This window comes from Equus quagga, chromosome 2 (genome assembly GCF_021613505.1).
Source record: "Equus quagga isolate Etosha38 chromosome 2, UCLA_HA_Equagga_1.0, whole genome shotgun sequence".
In the NCBI taxonomy this organism is placed as follows: domain Eukaryota; kingdom Metazoa; phylum Chordata; class Mammalia; order Perissodactyla; family Equidae; genus Equus; species Equus quagga.
In genome coordinates, this window is record NC_060268.1 from 110,655,399 (window position 1) to 110,669,850 (window position 14,452).

Sequence of the window (14,452 nt, forward strand, 5' to 3'; positions counted from 1 at the left end):
CAAGCAAATACAGACAGACAGTTTAATGAAATCAGGAGCAAAATTAATGAACAGATGGAATCCTTCACAAAAGAGATTGAAACTACAAAGAAAAACCAATCAGAAATGTTGGAGATGAAAAACACGATGGATGAGATAGATAAAAATCCAGAATCCCTAAATAACAGAGCTGATATTACGGAGGACAGAATTAGCAGTCTGGAGGACAGACATATAGAAATGATTCAGATGGAGGAGAGAGAACTAAGACTAAAATGAAATGAAGAAATTCTCTGAGAAATATCTGACTCAATTAGGAAATGCAACAGAAGTATTATAGGTATTCCAGAGAGAGAAGAGGAGAATGGAGCAGAGAGCTTGTTCAAAGAAGTAATAGCTGAGAACTCTCAAACCTATGGAAGAAGCTGGAAATACATGTAAAAGAAGCTAAGAGAACTCCTAAATATATCAATGTAAAAAGACCTTCAAGGCATATAGTAGTGAAACTAGCAAAACTAAATGACAAAGAAAAAATATTAAGGGCAGCAAGGCAGAAGAAAATAAGCTACAAGGGAAACCCCGTCAGGCTTTCAGCGAATTTCTCAGCAGAAACCTTACAGGCTAGGACAGAGTGGAATGATATATTCAAAATTCTGAAAGACAAAAACTTTCAGCCAATACTCTATCCAGCAAAAATATCCTTCAGATATGAAAGAGAAATAAAAACTTCCCCAGATAAAGAAAAGCTAAGGGAGTTCATTGCCACAAGAACCTCCCCTACAAGAAATGATCAAGAAGGCCCTCATACCTGACAAAACAAAAGAAAGGGTTTACAAAGCCTTGAGCAAGAAGATAAATAGGCAGACGAAATCAGAAAATTGCAGCTCTCTATCAGAACAGGTTACCAAACACTTAATTATAACATTAAAGATAAAGGGAAGGAAAACATCAAAAATAAATGTAATCTTACCATTTTAACCACAAACTCACAACACAAGATGGAATAAGTTGTGACAACAGTAACTTAAAAGGGGGAATAGAAAAGGGATGGAATCAGCTTAGACTAAGGAAATAAGAGGTTATCAGAAAATGGACTATCTCATTTATGACATTTTTTATACAAACCTCATGAAAACCACTAAACAAATGATCAGAACAGAGACACAAATGACAAATAGTGAGAAAACCATCATAGAGAACTACCAGACTGAATTGCTAGTCCAAAATACATGGGACAAGATATAAGGGAAATACAGAACAATTGGAAAACGAGTGATAAAACGGGAGCATTAAGCCCTCATGTATCAATAATCACTCTAAATGTAAATGAACTGAATTCTCCAACCAAAAGACACAGAGTGGCAGGACGTATTAAAAAACAAGACCCAACAATATGCTGTCTCCAGGAAACACATTTGAGCTCTAAAAACAAACATAGGCTCAGAGTGAAGACAATACTCCAAACTAATGGCAAACGAAAGCAGGTGTTGCCATACTTATACCAGACAAAGCAGACTTCAAGATAAAACAAGGAACGAGAGACAAAGACAGGCAGTATATAGCGATAAAAGGGACACTCCACCAAGAAGACATAACACTTATAAATATATATGCACCCAACACAGGAGCACCAAAGTACATAAAGCAACTGTTAACAAACCAAAAGGAGGTATTAACAACAACACAATAATAGTAGGGGACCTTAACACCCTGCTTACATCAATGGATAGATCATCCAGACAGAAAGTCAACAAGGAAATAGTGGATTTAAATGAAAAAGTAGACCAGATGGACTTAATAGATATATATAGAGCACTCCCTCCAAAAACACCAGAATACACACTCTTCTCAAGTGCACATGGAATATTCTCAAGGATAGAACATATGTTGGGCAACAAGGCAAGCCTCAATAAATTTAAGAAGATTAAAATCATATAAAGGATATTTTCTGACCAGAATGCTAGGAAACTAGAAATCAACTACAAGAAAAAAGCTGGGAAAGTGACAAATGTGGAGACTAAACATGTTACTGAACGACCAATGGATTACTGAAGAAATTAAAGGAGAAATTAAAAAATATCTGGAGACAAAGGAAAATGAAACTACACCATACCAACTCACATGGGAGGTAGCAAAAGAGGTCTTACAAGAGAAATTCATAGCAATACACGCCCACCTTCACAAAAAAATCTCAAATAAGCAATCGTAAAATACACCTAACAGAATTAGAAAAAGAAGAACAAATAAAGCCCAAGGTCAGCAGAAGGAGGAAAATAATAAAAATTAGAGCAGAAGTAAATGAAATTGAAACAACAACAAAAAAACAGTAGAAAGGATCAATGAAACAAACAGCTGGTTCTTTGAGAAGATAAACAAAAGTGACAAACCCTTAGCCAGACTCAGAAAAAAAGGGAGACGGCTCAAAGAAATAAAATTAGAAATGAGAGAGGAGAAGTTACAATGGATACTACAGAAATACAAAAGATAAGAAAATACTATGAAAAACTATATGCCAATAAACTGCACAACCTAGAAAAAATGGATAAATTCATAGACTCATACAACCTCCCAAAACTGAATCAAGAAGAAACAGAGAATCTGAATAGAAAAATCACAAATAAAGAGATTGAAACAGTCATTAAAAACCTCCCAAAAAATAAAAGTCCAGGACCAGATGGCTTCTCTGGAGAATTCTACCAAACATTCAAAGAAGATTTAATACCTATCCTTCTCAAGCTATTCCAAAAAGCTGAAGAAGATTGAACACTTCCTAACACATTTTACAAGGCCAAGATCATCCTGATCCCAAAGCCAGACAGGGACAACACAAAGAAGGAAAATTACAGTCCAATATCGCTGATGAACATAGATGTAAAAATCCCCAAGAAAATACTGGCAAACCAAATACAGTAATATATTAAAAAGACCATACACCACGATCAAGTGGGATTTATACCAGGGATGCAGGGATGGTTCAACATCCACAAATCAATGTGATACACCACATTAACAAAATGAGAAATAAAAACCACATGATCATCTCTATAGACACAGAGAAATCACTTGACAAGATCCAACATCCATTTATGATAAAAACTCTCAATAAAATGGGTATAGAAGGAAAGTACCTCAACATAATAAAGGTCATATATGACAAACCCACAGCCAACATCATACTCAATGGGGAAACTGAAAGCCATCCCTCTGAGAAGAGGAACAAGACAAGGGTACCGACTCTTGCCACTCTTATTCAACAGAGTACTGGAGGTTTTCGCCACAGCAATTAGGCAAGAAAAAGAAATAAAAGGTATCCAAATAGGCAATGAACAAGTGAAACTCTCACTGTTTCTAGATGATGATTCTATATATAGAAAACCCTAAAGAACCCACCAAGAAAGTTTTAGAAATAATAAATGAATATGGTCAAGTTGCAGGATACAAAATCAACATACAAAAATCAGTTGCGTTTCAATACACCAACAACAAAGTAGCAGAAAGAGAAATTAAGAACACAATCGCATTTACAATTGCAACAAAAAGAATAAAATACCTAGGAATAAGCTTAACCAAAGAGGTGAAAGACCTGTACACTGAAAATTATAAAACATTGTTGAAAGAAATAGAAGGCACAAAGAAATGGTAAGATAATAGTTAAAATGTCCATAGTTCCTAGAGCAATCTACAATTCAATGCAATCCCTATCAAAGTTCCAATGACATTTTTCACAGAAATAGAACAGAGAATCCTAAAATTTACATGGAACAACAAAAGACCTCGAACAGCCAAAGCAATCCCGAGAAAAAAGAACAAAGCCGGAGGAATCACACTCCCTGATTTCAAGATACACTACAAAGCTACAGTAATCAAAACAGCACGGTACTGGTACAAAAACAGACACAAAGATCAATGGAACAGAATGGAGAGCCCAGAAATAAACCCATACAGCTATGGGCAGCTAATTTTCAACAAGGGAGCCAAGAACATACAATGGAGAAAGCAAAGTCTCTTCAGTAAATAGTGTTGGGAAGACTGGACAACCACATGCGAAAGAATGAAAGTAGACCATTACCTTACACCAAATACAAAAATTGACTCAAAATGGTTTAAAGACTTGAATGTAAGACCTGAAACCATGAAACATCTAGAAGAAACACAGTCAGTATGCTCTTCGACATCGGTCTTAGCAGCATATTTTCAAGTAACATGTCTGAGTGGGCAAGAGAAACAGGAGAAAAAATAAACAAATGGGACTACATCAAACTAAAAAGCTCTGCATAGCAAAGGAAACCATCAAAAAAACGAAAAGACAATCTAACGACTGGGAGAAGATATTTGCTAAGAATGTATATCATAAGGGGTTAATATCCAAAATATATAAAGAACTCATACACCTCAACAACAAAAAACCTGACAACCCAATTAAAAAATGGGCAAAAGATCTGAACAGACATTTCTCCAAACACGATATACCGATCGCCAAAAGGCATGTTCAATATCACTAATTACCAGGGAAATGCAAATCAAAACTACAATCAGATATCACCTCACACCCATCAGAATGGCTATAATTAACAAGATAGGAAATAACAAGTGTTGGAGAGGATGTGGAGAAAAGGGAACCATCATACACTGCTGCTGGGAGTGCAACCTGGTGCAGCGACTTTGGAAAACAGTATGGAGATTCCTCAGAAAATTAAGAATAGAACTACCCTATGATCCAGCTATTCTACTGCTGGGAATTTATCCAAAGAACATGAAAACACAAAAACATAAAGATACATGCACCCCTATGTTCATCACAGCATTATTCACAATAGCCAAGACTTGGAAGCAACCTAGGTACCCAGCAAGGGATGAATGGATAATAAAGATGTGATATATATACACAATGGAATACCACCCAGCCATAAGAAATGATGAAATTCGGCCAGTTCTGACAACATGGATGGAGCTTGAGGGTACTATGAGCAAAATAACTCAGAGGGAGAAAGTCAAATACTGTATGATGCCACTCATAAACAGAAGATAAAAGCAACAACAAACAAATACATAGAGACAGAGACTGGATTGGTGGTTACCAGAGGGGAAGCGGGGAGGGAGGAAGGCAAAGGGGGTGATTAGGCACATGTGTGTGGTGACGGAGAGTAAGTAATCTTTGGGTGATAAACATGGTCTAATCTACACAAATATCGAAACAGAATGTTGTACATCTGAAATTTATATAATGTTATAAATCAATGTTACTGCAATAAAAAATTTAAAAAAGAAAAAACTTTCTAAAAAGTAAATCCACCTGAAATAGGGACTGCTACTTTATAGTAAGTGTAGAGAAACAATTACATTCATGGGATTTTATTTTTCAAGTAAAACTTTAAATTGTTTCTTTACCTTACATTTTACAAAAGTTTGGTTACACCTGTAATTATGTGCTCTTTCAAGGACCTAATAAAAGATAAACATTGAGAAATTGTTCTGGGAAAAGTGTACGGTCATTCACTTTGCTTTCACAGAATACATATAAAGAGTGATTTTGGAAGTGAAAAAATAATCAAGAACATCTTCAAATTTCCCAAGGGCCATTTTTATTCCTGACACTAAAGTCATTCCATCATCCTCATCTACTTTCTCATTTTCAATCACTATAGGGTCTAATTTTGCCAGATATTCTTATTTGCCAACAGCTTTGCAAGTCGATCCACTTTTCAATATCATATTCATCAACTTCATGAAATTCTTTTGCAAAATTTGTAATTCTACTTTATAAAAAATATAAATTTTATTTTTTTAGTGTTTCGTGAGTAGGTGCCCAACCTGAAAATGACTTACACCTGATAAAAGAGATAAATCCAGGAGGATTGAGTGGAGACCCATTTTATAAGTAGTCAATTGACTGCTGAATTGTATTATGATGGTTTGGCTTTCCTATATAACCCTGTAACTGCTGAAGCTCAGGAAATGAATAGTTGCATATTAATAACCCATGACTAACCATCTGCTATTTCTATTATTTGTTTTGGTGAGATTTTACAATTGACATTCATATCTTAAAAGCAATACTTAGATGTAATCAGAAATAGTTGGGAAAGAGAGAGAGAGTGCACACTATTTAAAAAAAAAATTAACAAAAGAAATTCTCCAAACTACACCCTTCATACACTACATATAGAGAAAGCATTAACAGTTTGTCATGACAGAACATAACAATGCCACTTGCAATACCTGGAGAAGCTATGGATGCCAGTTTGTGTTTATATTGTGCCTTCTGAGAAGAGAGCATCACACAACCTATATAAAGAGCTTGAGTCTGCAGCACTGTTTCCACGCTGTAGTTAAGTGGATTTGAAAGGCTAGAACCATAGGTCCATAAAACAGAAAAGAACCTGAATAACTGAAAAACATCTTCTAGATGTACCTAAATTGAAAAAAAAGAAGATAGTGAAGTTTAACTTTCACTCATACACAGCAGTTCCAAATCCTCTGTTCACTAGTACAATTACAGAAAACAATTTATTGCAATGTTTTGCTTTGTCTAGTCACTTAAAATTATTCTACACTTGGTATTTTAACCAACTGAGAAGGATGTAAATGAATCCAGAGGACTGATATCCAAAGGACTCACCATAATTTTGCACTTGAACACATTTAACAAAAAAAGAAAGAAGACACTAAGCAGAAAACCAATACAAGAGTGATGCTGGGGAAGTCTCATTAAGAAAGTACTTCAGAGATGGAGTGAGCAACGTCAACTGTGTTAAATGTCGCCAAGAGGGCAAGTAAGACAAGAACAAAGAACTGGCCATTGGACCTGACAACATGGAGGTCACTGGGGCTGTGATGAACTTTCTCAACTGAGTGACTTTGCATATCCTAAATCATCTCTCTAAACATCAGTTTCTCTTTGGTAATGGCATCAATCAAACAAACAGATTGACTGGGCTGATGTGATGATTAAATATATTACAGGCCTAACACATTAGGAGGCATGCAGCAATGTTAGTCTCTGTCCAACTTTCTGATTGGTGTCATGATTACAGTACTGCTTAATAGGGCCCATGTTTATTATCACATACTCTTCACTATTTGTCTACTTTTGTTTTCATTAAAAACTGTTATTACTGAAATAATCTGCAATATCTTCTAAAAGAGAAGAGTATGCCTGAAAAAGATGAGCCCAGTACCTTTATGAAAAGTTTCATCAGAACTCTGAAATGAATGGCATCAGCACCACTGAGTATCATCTCAAAGAGCCCAATAAGCAAGTGCAGATAGTCTCTGCTGTCTTCTTTCAGTTGTTCAGGGTTCCACCAAATGTCATCTATGTGAACACGAAGAGAAAGGGAAACGATGAACGAACTTATGTGGACACACTGCTGGGAACTTTTCACTCAAGACAAAAAACAGTCGTGGAGTCAATAATCCAGTTTTCCAGAATATCACATTCAAAAGAGTCACACCTTGTCCTACCTTTAGGAAAAGATTTAGGAGCCTTTAGTGCGTGAATAAAGTTTTTCAGTGAAAAGACGAGTAAAACTGAGTCCTCCACAGCAATCCTCTGGGCAGTGTTGAGCTGTTCTATGTAATTTGCCCACAGCTCCACTGGAATTCCTCTGTCCATCATCAGCTCAAAATGCCATTCTGAGGGGATTTCCTGAATTGGTAAAGGAATCGAAAACAGCACAAATTGAAAGGGGTTCTGCACATGGGTTATATAGGTGGACTGCAATGGATATATGACTGAGCAATATGCAAAATTTTGTCTACATGTGCATTTAGCAGGGGAGAGGATTAATAGCTTTAATCAGATTTTTAAAGAGGTCTAACCACTCTTCACAAGAAAAGACATAAGTAAGTTAACCATGGCTTCATTTTATCTATGTTTCTGAAAACATCATTCCTAAAAACAAATGTTATTCACATAAATTATGTTTCTTAAATGGCACATTTCTAAAAAGAAAGATAAGGAGTTGGATTTCTGCAAGATCTTTAAAGGGACTTTCCTCATTTCACATTTTTACTGCTAATCTGAAGCAAGTACGTGGTAAAATCTGCAAACTTGCAGATGTACTAAACAAATAGCAAAATGTCAAGGTGTTTAGAAATAACGCTGCAAATGCCAAAGCATGAGAAAAGTGCAGGAACATAACAATGAGACCGCGTACAGGCAAGGGGAGGGTAATAACTTGGAAGGAAAATAATCCAAAGCGAGACTTCTAAGATAATGTCTTTAGTGAGGGATTTCATGGGCTCAATGTGCTGCTACAGCCGAAAAGATGCTCATGACTCCCAGAAACGGTATTCAACATAAAACAATGTTATCTAGGTATACATAAAACACTCAATTTGTCCACACTTTTAACAGTGGGAAGAAATACAGTTCAGGTTACCACACTTTACAAAAGATAATAAAGAACGAAGAGCCTATCTAGGCTACTTGTTAGAATAGGAACATTCATTCTTCTTAAGTTTACACAATTTTAGCACACAATGGCTATGACCAGAACTTGCAAAATCATGAGGGTAAATGTAAATGTGAAAAAGATGTGATTTGTTTAGCAAATCCTATAATGAGGAGCCTCTGAAGTTTGGAGGACAAACAAAAACAAAATACTATCACATATAGCAAATGTTAAAAGAAGTAATATTATTACCTTAAGATGTGGTACTAGGTTAAACATAAACAACTGAAACAGCCTCCTTATTAATACTGTCAGAGACAAGAGCAGCTGGCAAAATCCAAATCTAACATAATATTAAAATAATACAAAAGATCTATTTTTAGTAGACAATAGAATGAAGTAATATTTCGTTTAAGCACTAACATATCTAGCGAATTCTTCATCACAAGATGTAGTTAAGTATAGCTTGCAAAATTATGCAACAAAGATGATACAGGGAAGAGTCAACCAGCAGAGACAAAACATTACAACCCCGAACTTCTAGGATTCAATTAAATTTTCTGCAAAAGGAAGAGAGCGCCTCATTCACTACCTACTGCTACCCAAGGCCGCTCCACATTTCACCCCTAGCATCCAAAGACTCAGCATTTCAGCCTCCGATCTTCAGTTCTGCTGTGATGACCAGGCCAGGCTGTGACTACTCAACGTCCCTTCCTCCAGACACTGTGCACTCCTTACCACTGCAGTGATGACACTTTCGAGCTTCTTTATTTTTTTCTGCAATAAACTGAAGACTCTTATCGCAAACGGAAAGTGAGTTTCTTTTAAAGATGAACAGCAAGAGACAAGCACAGACATGATCACGTGAAAAGTCACTTTCTGTTTCAGGTTGAAGGACTCCTTTTCTCCAACGCTTATTAAATCCTCCACCTTGAAAAATAAACATACTCCATTATCGGTAGCTCTTGGTTTGCATAAAACAATTTTCACTACTTCAGGCCTATCTAGATACTATGTGTTTTACATTTAAAGTGAGATGACAAATGTAAAGCCTTAAACAAGTAGTAAGCACTGATTTCTAAGTAATTATAAACATAAATAATTTCAAAACTTCTAAAGAACATAATTGCACTTCCTAACCTGACGTTTTTAAATTACACACGTAACACCTTCACAAAGGTTTGTTTACTAAGGCAAAAGAAATTTTCTCCTCTTTTAGCTTATATTTTGCTATTTTAACAAAAAGTATGACTTCAATATTTTAAATGAGAGGAAAAATGGAAGTTGAAAAAGTACACATTCTTACTGGTCCAATATAAAACCACAAGGGAAAAAATTAAATTATGTAAAATGTTAAAGATTTTCAAACAATCTGCGGAATATACTAAACAATACTATCCATGTTTAAAGCAAAGTACTCAAGAATGCAAAACATTTTTAAAAAGAAGAACAATCTAGTAAAGCATACACTGAGAATCTACTAAGATTATGGGAAGGAAATCTTGAGGGCGGACTTGAACAGCAAACCTACCATCTTTAACATTGAAGAAGGGTCCCCTGAATTTATATTCTCAGCCAGCAACTCAATCATCTTCTGATTTGCTACACCAATTAGTTTTCCTGACTTGGTGCTTTTAATCACATTTTCAAGAGCTGTTAAAAAAAGAAAGAATTGAACACCAGAGGCCCCTCGTGGCACCAAGACTCACGTAAAGAATCATGTAGAGTAAGGAATTTAGGCAAAATTTTTACAATTTCCCTATGAAGGTTTGCTTTTTATTTTTCCTTTTATCCAATTCTGATCAGCTAGCTTCCTTTTCAATGTATACTTTATATGTTAACAAAAAGTTGTAAAATTTTGCTGGCATATAACAAACATAATTTCAAATAATAATTATAGCCAATTTTAAATTGTAGTTATCTTCTTTATAAAGTGTTACCTGTTCACTGTTTCTAAAAAAAAAAACCTGAATTTCTTACCTTCTTTCCAGCCTCTTAACATAGGATGCAGAGAGCAAATTCCTGATTTTGATAAATGTATCGCGATTTTCATCTCAGCAGATTCCATATCATCATTGTCGATGATCATAAATGGCAACAGATGCACCACCACCTGATTTGACAACTGATCATTTTCACTCAGTATCTCTTCTTTAATTAGTATGTCTGCCGCTATCTCAAGTACCTTGTACCTAAAACGTATGTAAACACATTTGGTTGAGAGACACCCCAGAGACTTCAATTCAGCAAGAAATCATCATTACATTATCCAGCTCAACCGACATCATCCTGGTCTCCTTACCAAACACAGCATTCAGAGACACCAAAACATCACTTAAAATCCATGCTAATCAAGGAGTTATTTGGGACAGTAATTTTAAATTAACTTTGTCAAATCTTTTTTTCTGAGAAATCATTAGGTTAACTAGAACACAAAACATAATATCACACTCTGTCTCAACTCCACAAGAAATCAGATTCACTCATAAGTTCAAAAAACATTATCTGAACACATTAATATGTGCTAAGAACTAACTATGATAGGTACAAAAATCTGTAAGACATGCTCTCATCCACTAAGCATAGTCATTTTTCCCATGCAAAAAGTTTAGGTGCCAAAAATAAAATAACCAGAACTCAGCAAATACTACAGAAAGGTATTGTGTGCCTCTGAGCTTAATTCTTGTTTAATACATTTGTATTTGTTTTTAATTATAAACTGGTATCTTAGCCTTGTAAAAAAAAAAATCAAACTAGGATTATATAAAGTAGAAAATTAAAGCTCCTTCCCGGGGCCGGCCCGGTGGTGCATCAGTTAAGTTCGCATGTTCTGCTTCAGGGGCCTGGGGTTTGCTGGTTCGGATCCCGGGTGTAGACATGGCACGCTATGCTGTGGTAGGCATCCCACATATAAAGTAGAGGAAGATGGGCACGGATGTTAGCTCAGGGCCAGTCTTCCTCAGCAAACAGAGGAGGACTGGCAGTAGATGTTAGCTCAGGGCTAATCTTCCTCAAAAAAAAAAAAAAAAAAAAGCTCCTTCCCATTCTATTTTCCAGATTTCAGTGTTATATCATACATTATACACTACTTTTTCCATTTTATTAAGAAAAATTTCAAACATACAGAATAGTATAATGAGCCCATACAAACTCAAATAAATTACTTTTATAGAGCAAGAATGTTACATTAAGATCCATTCCACTACCATGACCAAAGGGTCACACAACTAAATTGTAAATTGCAAAAATGTAAAAAAAAATCAAAGTGAACTTGATTTAAGAATTCAGCAATTCAAAATAGTATGAGGGGAAATGAATACATACCATCCCCTATTTTTTGAAAGTTCTGCTCTTCGAAAGAGATTCAGAAGATTTGAAATGGTCACTTCTGAACTAAAGTGTTGTTTGAAAATCTAGAGGGGAAAAAAATATCCATGAGTAAATTTTTACTTGCTTCAAATACATATGGTGCTTGTTACATGAACTTTAAAAAATAATGAATTATAAAGAACTTATCTCCCACGAATTCTAGTATAATTTCAAAGTTTTAAGAAAGCAATTTCTTAAAAGTGGCATTCATGAGCCAATTTGCCATGATCCCGAAGTACTTATTTACTACTAACAAAAATTCACAAAGCACTTTTCCATTTTGAAGAACTTCCCTATATATAAAATTGTGCAGTCTAATTACTCCCATGAGCTTTCCCCCGAGGCTTAAGTCTATGGTCTCCAGAGATCAAATATCTCCAAAAATATTCCTGCCTAAAGCAAAGCATCATGAGAGAAGGGCAAGAAAATATTTACAAACAAAACGTGCATTTCAAAGAACAACAAATTCACTCACCTCAAAAGCACTTATGGCCGATAAAACAACATCTATACTATCATCACCTAATCGGGTTAAAACAGCTTCTTTTATGAAAGACTCATCGATACTCTCCTGAGCAAGAGAAAAAAAATACTAATTTAGTTGTTGCTAAAACCTCTTAAGACTTTACACTAGAAAGAAAGCATAGTTTTGTGAAAAGCAGACCAGAACATCCATCAAGGAACAGACTCCGCCCTGGATGTGAACTCAAACACCAGGCACACTTGCATTCAATCAGATAATCTCTAAAGGTCCTTTTTATTTATTTATTTATATTTTTTTGCTGAGAAACATTCACCCTGAGCTAACATCTGTGCTAATCCTCCTCTATTTTGTATGCAGGTTGCCATCACAGCATGGCCACCAACAAGTGGTGTAGGCCCACATCGGCAAACCAAACCTGGGCTGCCAAAGTGGAGCATGCCAAAATTAACCACCAGGCCACAGGGCTGGCCCCTAAAGGTCCTTTTTAGATGAATAATTATTTGGTACAAACATTTCCCAGGGGCCAGCCCAGTGGCGCAGCGGTTAAGTGCGCATGTTCCACTTCTCGGCAGTCCAGGGTTTGCTGGTTCGGATCCCGGGTGCGGACATGGCACCGCTTGGCAAGCCATGCTGTGGTAGGCGTCCCACATATAAAGCAGAGGAAGATGGGCACAGATGTCAGCTCAGGGCCAGTCTTCCTCAGTGAAAGAGAAGGACTGGCAGGAGTTAGCTCAGGGCTAATCTTCCTCAAAACAAACAAACAAACAAAAACATTTACCAGTTTCCACCGAAAATATTATAAAATATGTAGAATCAAAATATAATTTTTTCATTAAAAAGTTCATCTTACTAAAATGAGAGCCCAGATACTGAGAGCGCGTAGACTAAAGAAGCACAACGTCCAGGTCTAATCCTAGCTCTAGCATTTCCCAGCTGAGCTCGAGCAAGTTACGGAACCTTTCTAGGCCTCACTACAGTCAGGTGTCGCTTAACGACAGGGATTTGTTCTGAGAAATGCCTTGTTAGGCCATTTCTCATTGTGTGAACATCACAGAGTGCACTTACACAAACCTAGATGTTACAGCCTACTACACACCTAGGCTATCTGGTACTAATCTTAGGGGACCACTATCATACCTGTGGTCCATCCCTGACCGAAGTGTCATTATGCAGCACAAGACTGTATTCTCATCTATAAAACAGGGCTAATAACAGTACCTACCTCAAAAGGTTGTTACAGGATTAAATAATACATGTCAGTGCTTAGAATAGTGTCCTACACATAGTAAGTACTACTAGACGTTAGTTGTTATCATCAAGATTTTTACAATAAAGACATGCACTGAGAAGCCAGTCTTCCAAAAAAATCCTATTTTTTTAAGTAACAAAAGAAAATAGAGCATATAAACATTCACAGTAACAGAAAACTAAGACTGCTAATTAACCTGAATATATGTCCCTACTCACAGGTGATGAAAACTAAATAATCCTACAGAAAAAATACAGGTCACTCTGTTGAGAGAGAAAACTAAAATCCCTAGAATTCATAAAACTGAAGTCAAAGTTTCATGTATCAAATGCCACCAAAATTTTCTCAAGAGCTAACAAGTAGCCAAATATCCCAATCTGGAATTCTAGAATAGAACCTAAGACCTATCACTGATGGAGAAGGGAAAATGAAATCAAAGCATGCAAAGAAAGACAACCGCAATTATAATACTGAAGCCTGTGTCAAATGTATACAGCGCCCTTCCCTGAAAAACCAACCAGAACCAGAGGATGGGGAGGAAGGAATTAAGAGTAAAAGAAGGAAGGATAAGAACAGCTTCAGGAATATTAGGAGATTCCAGGAATCCCTTTCTTATTCCAGGCACTGAAATCTTCCTCTTATAACAAACACCTGTAAGCAATGAGTTTAATTATCCAACAAATCAGTAACGCGAACCTATCAGCAATCTGTGAAAGAAACCTAGAAACCTAATTCATGCCACATTGGAAATGAATTAAATAAAGCAGTATTTTTCAAATTTGAGTACTACATCAACCATTTAAAAAAAAAAATTCTTAGAGACCCTAATGTGGCTTTTATTATTTATATACCAATTTAAAAATTAAGTATACCTCCTTAAAAATACAGAAAAATAACACAAAAATATTAAAAATATAAAACAAAGTTTGTAAGTCAAATATTTAAAAAACCCTGTAAAACCAGTAAAATTCAAAT

General features: G+C 35.9%; 1 protein-coding gene across 1 annotated transcript in view; it reads right to left on the minus strand.

Annotated features, from left to right (window-relative positions):
- Positions 1-14,452, minus strand: part of HEATR1 (HEAT repeat containing 1) — a 51,885-nt gene that overhangs the window by 24,352 nt on the left and 13,081 nt on the right. The window contains exons 13-20 of the mRNA XM_046653743.1: positions 12,220-12,315; positions 11,700-11,788; positions 10,356-10,567; positions 9,907-10,028; positions 9,114-9,305; positions 7,444-7,627; positions 7,158-7,294; positions 6,199-6,391 (exon numbers count right to left, since the gene is read on the minus strand). Coding sequence (XP_046509699.1) covers positions 6,199-6,391; positions 7,158-7,294; positions 7,444-7,627; positions 9,114-9,305; positions 9,907-10,028; positions 10,356-10,567; positions 11,700-11,788; positions 12,220-12,315 — 1,225 coding nt within the window. The remainder of the gene's footprint in view (positions 1-6,198; positions 6,392-7,157; positions 7,295-7,443; positions 7,628-9,113; positions 9,306-9,906; positions 10,029-10,355; positions 10,568-11,699; positions 11,789-12,219; positions 12,316-14,452) is intronic.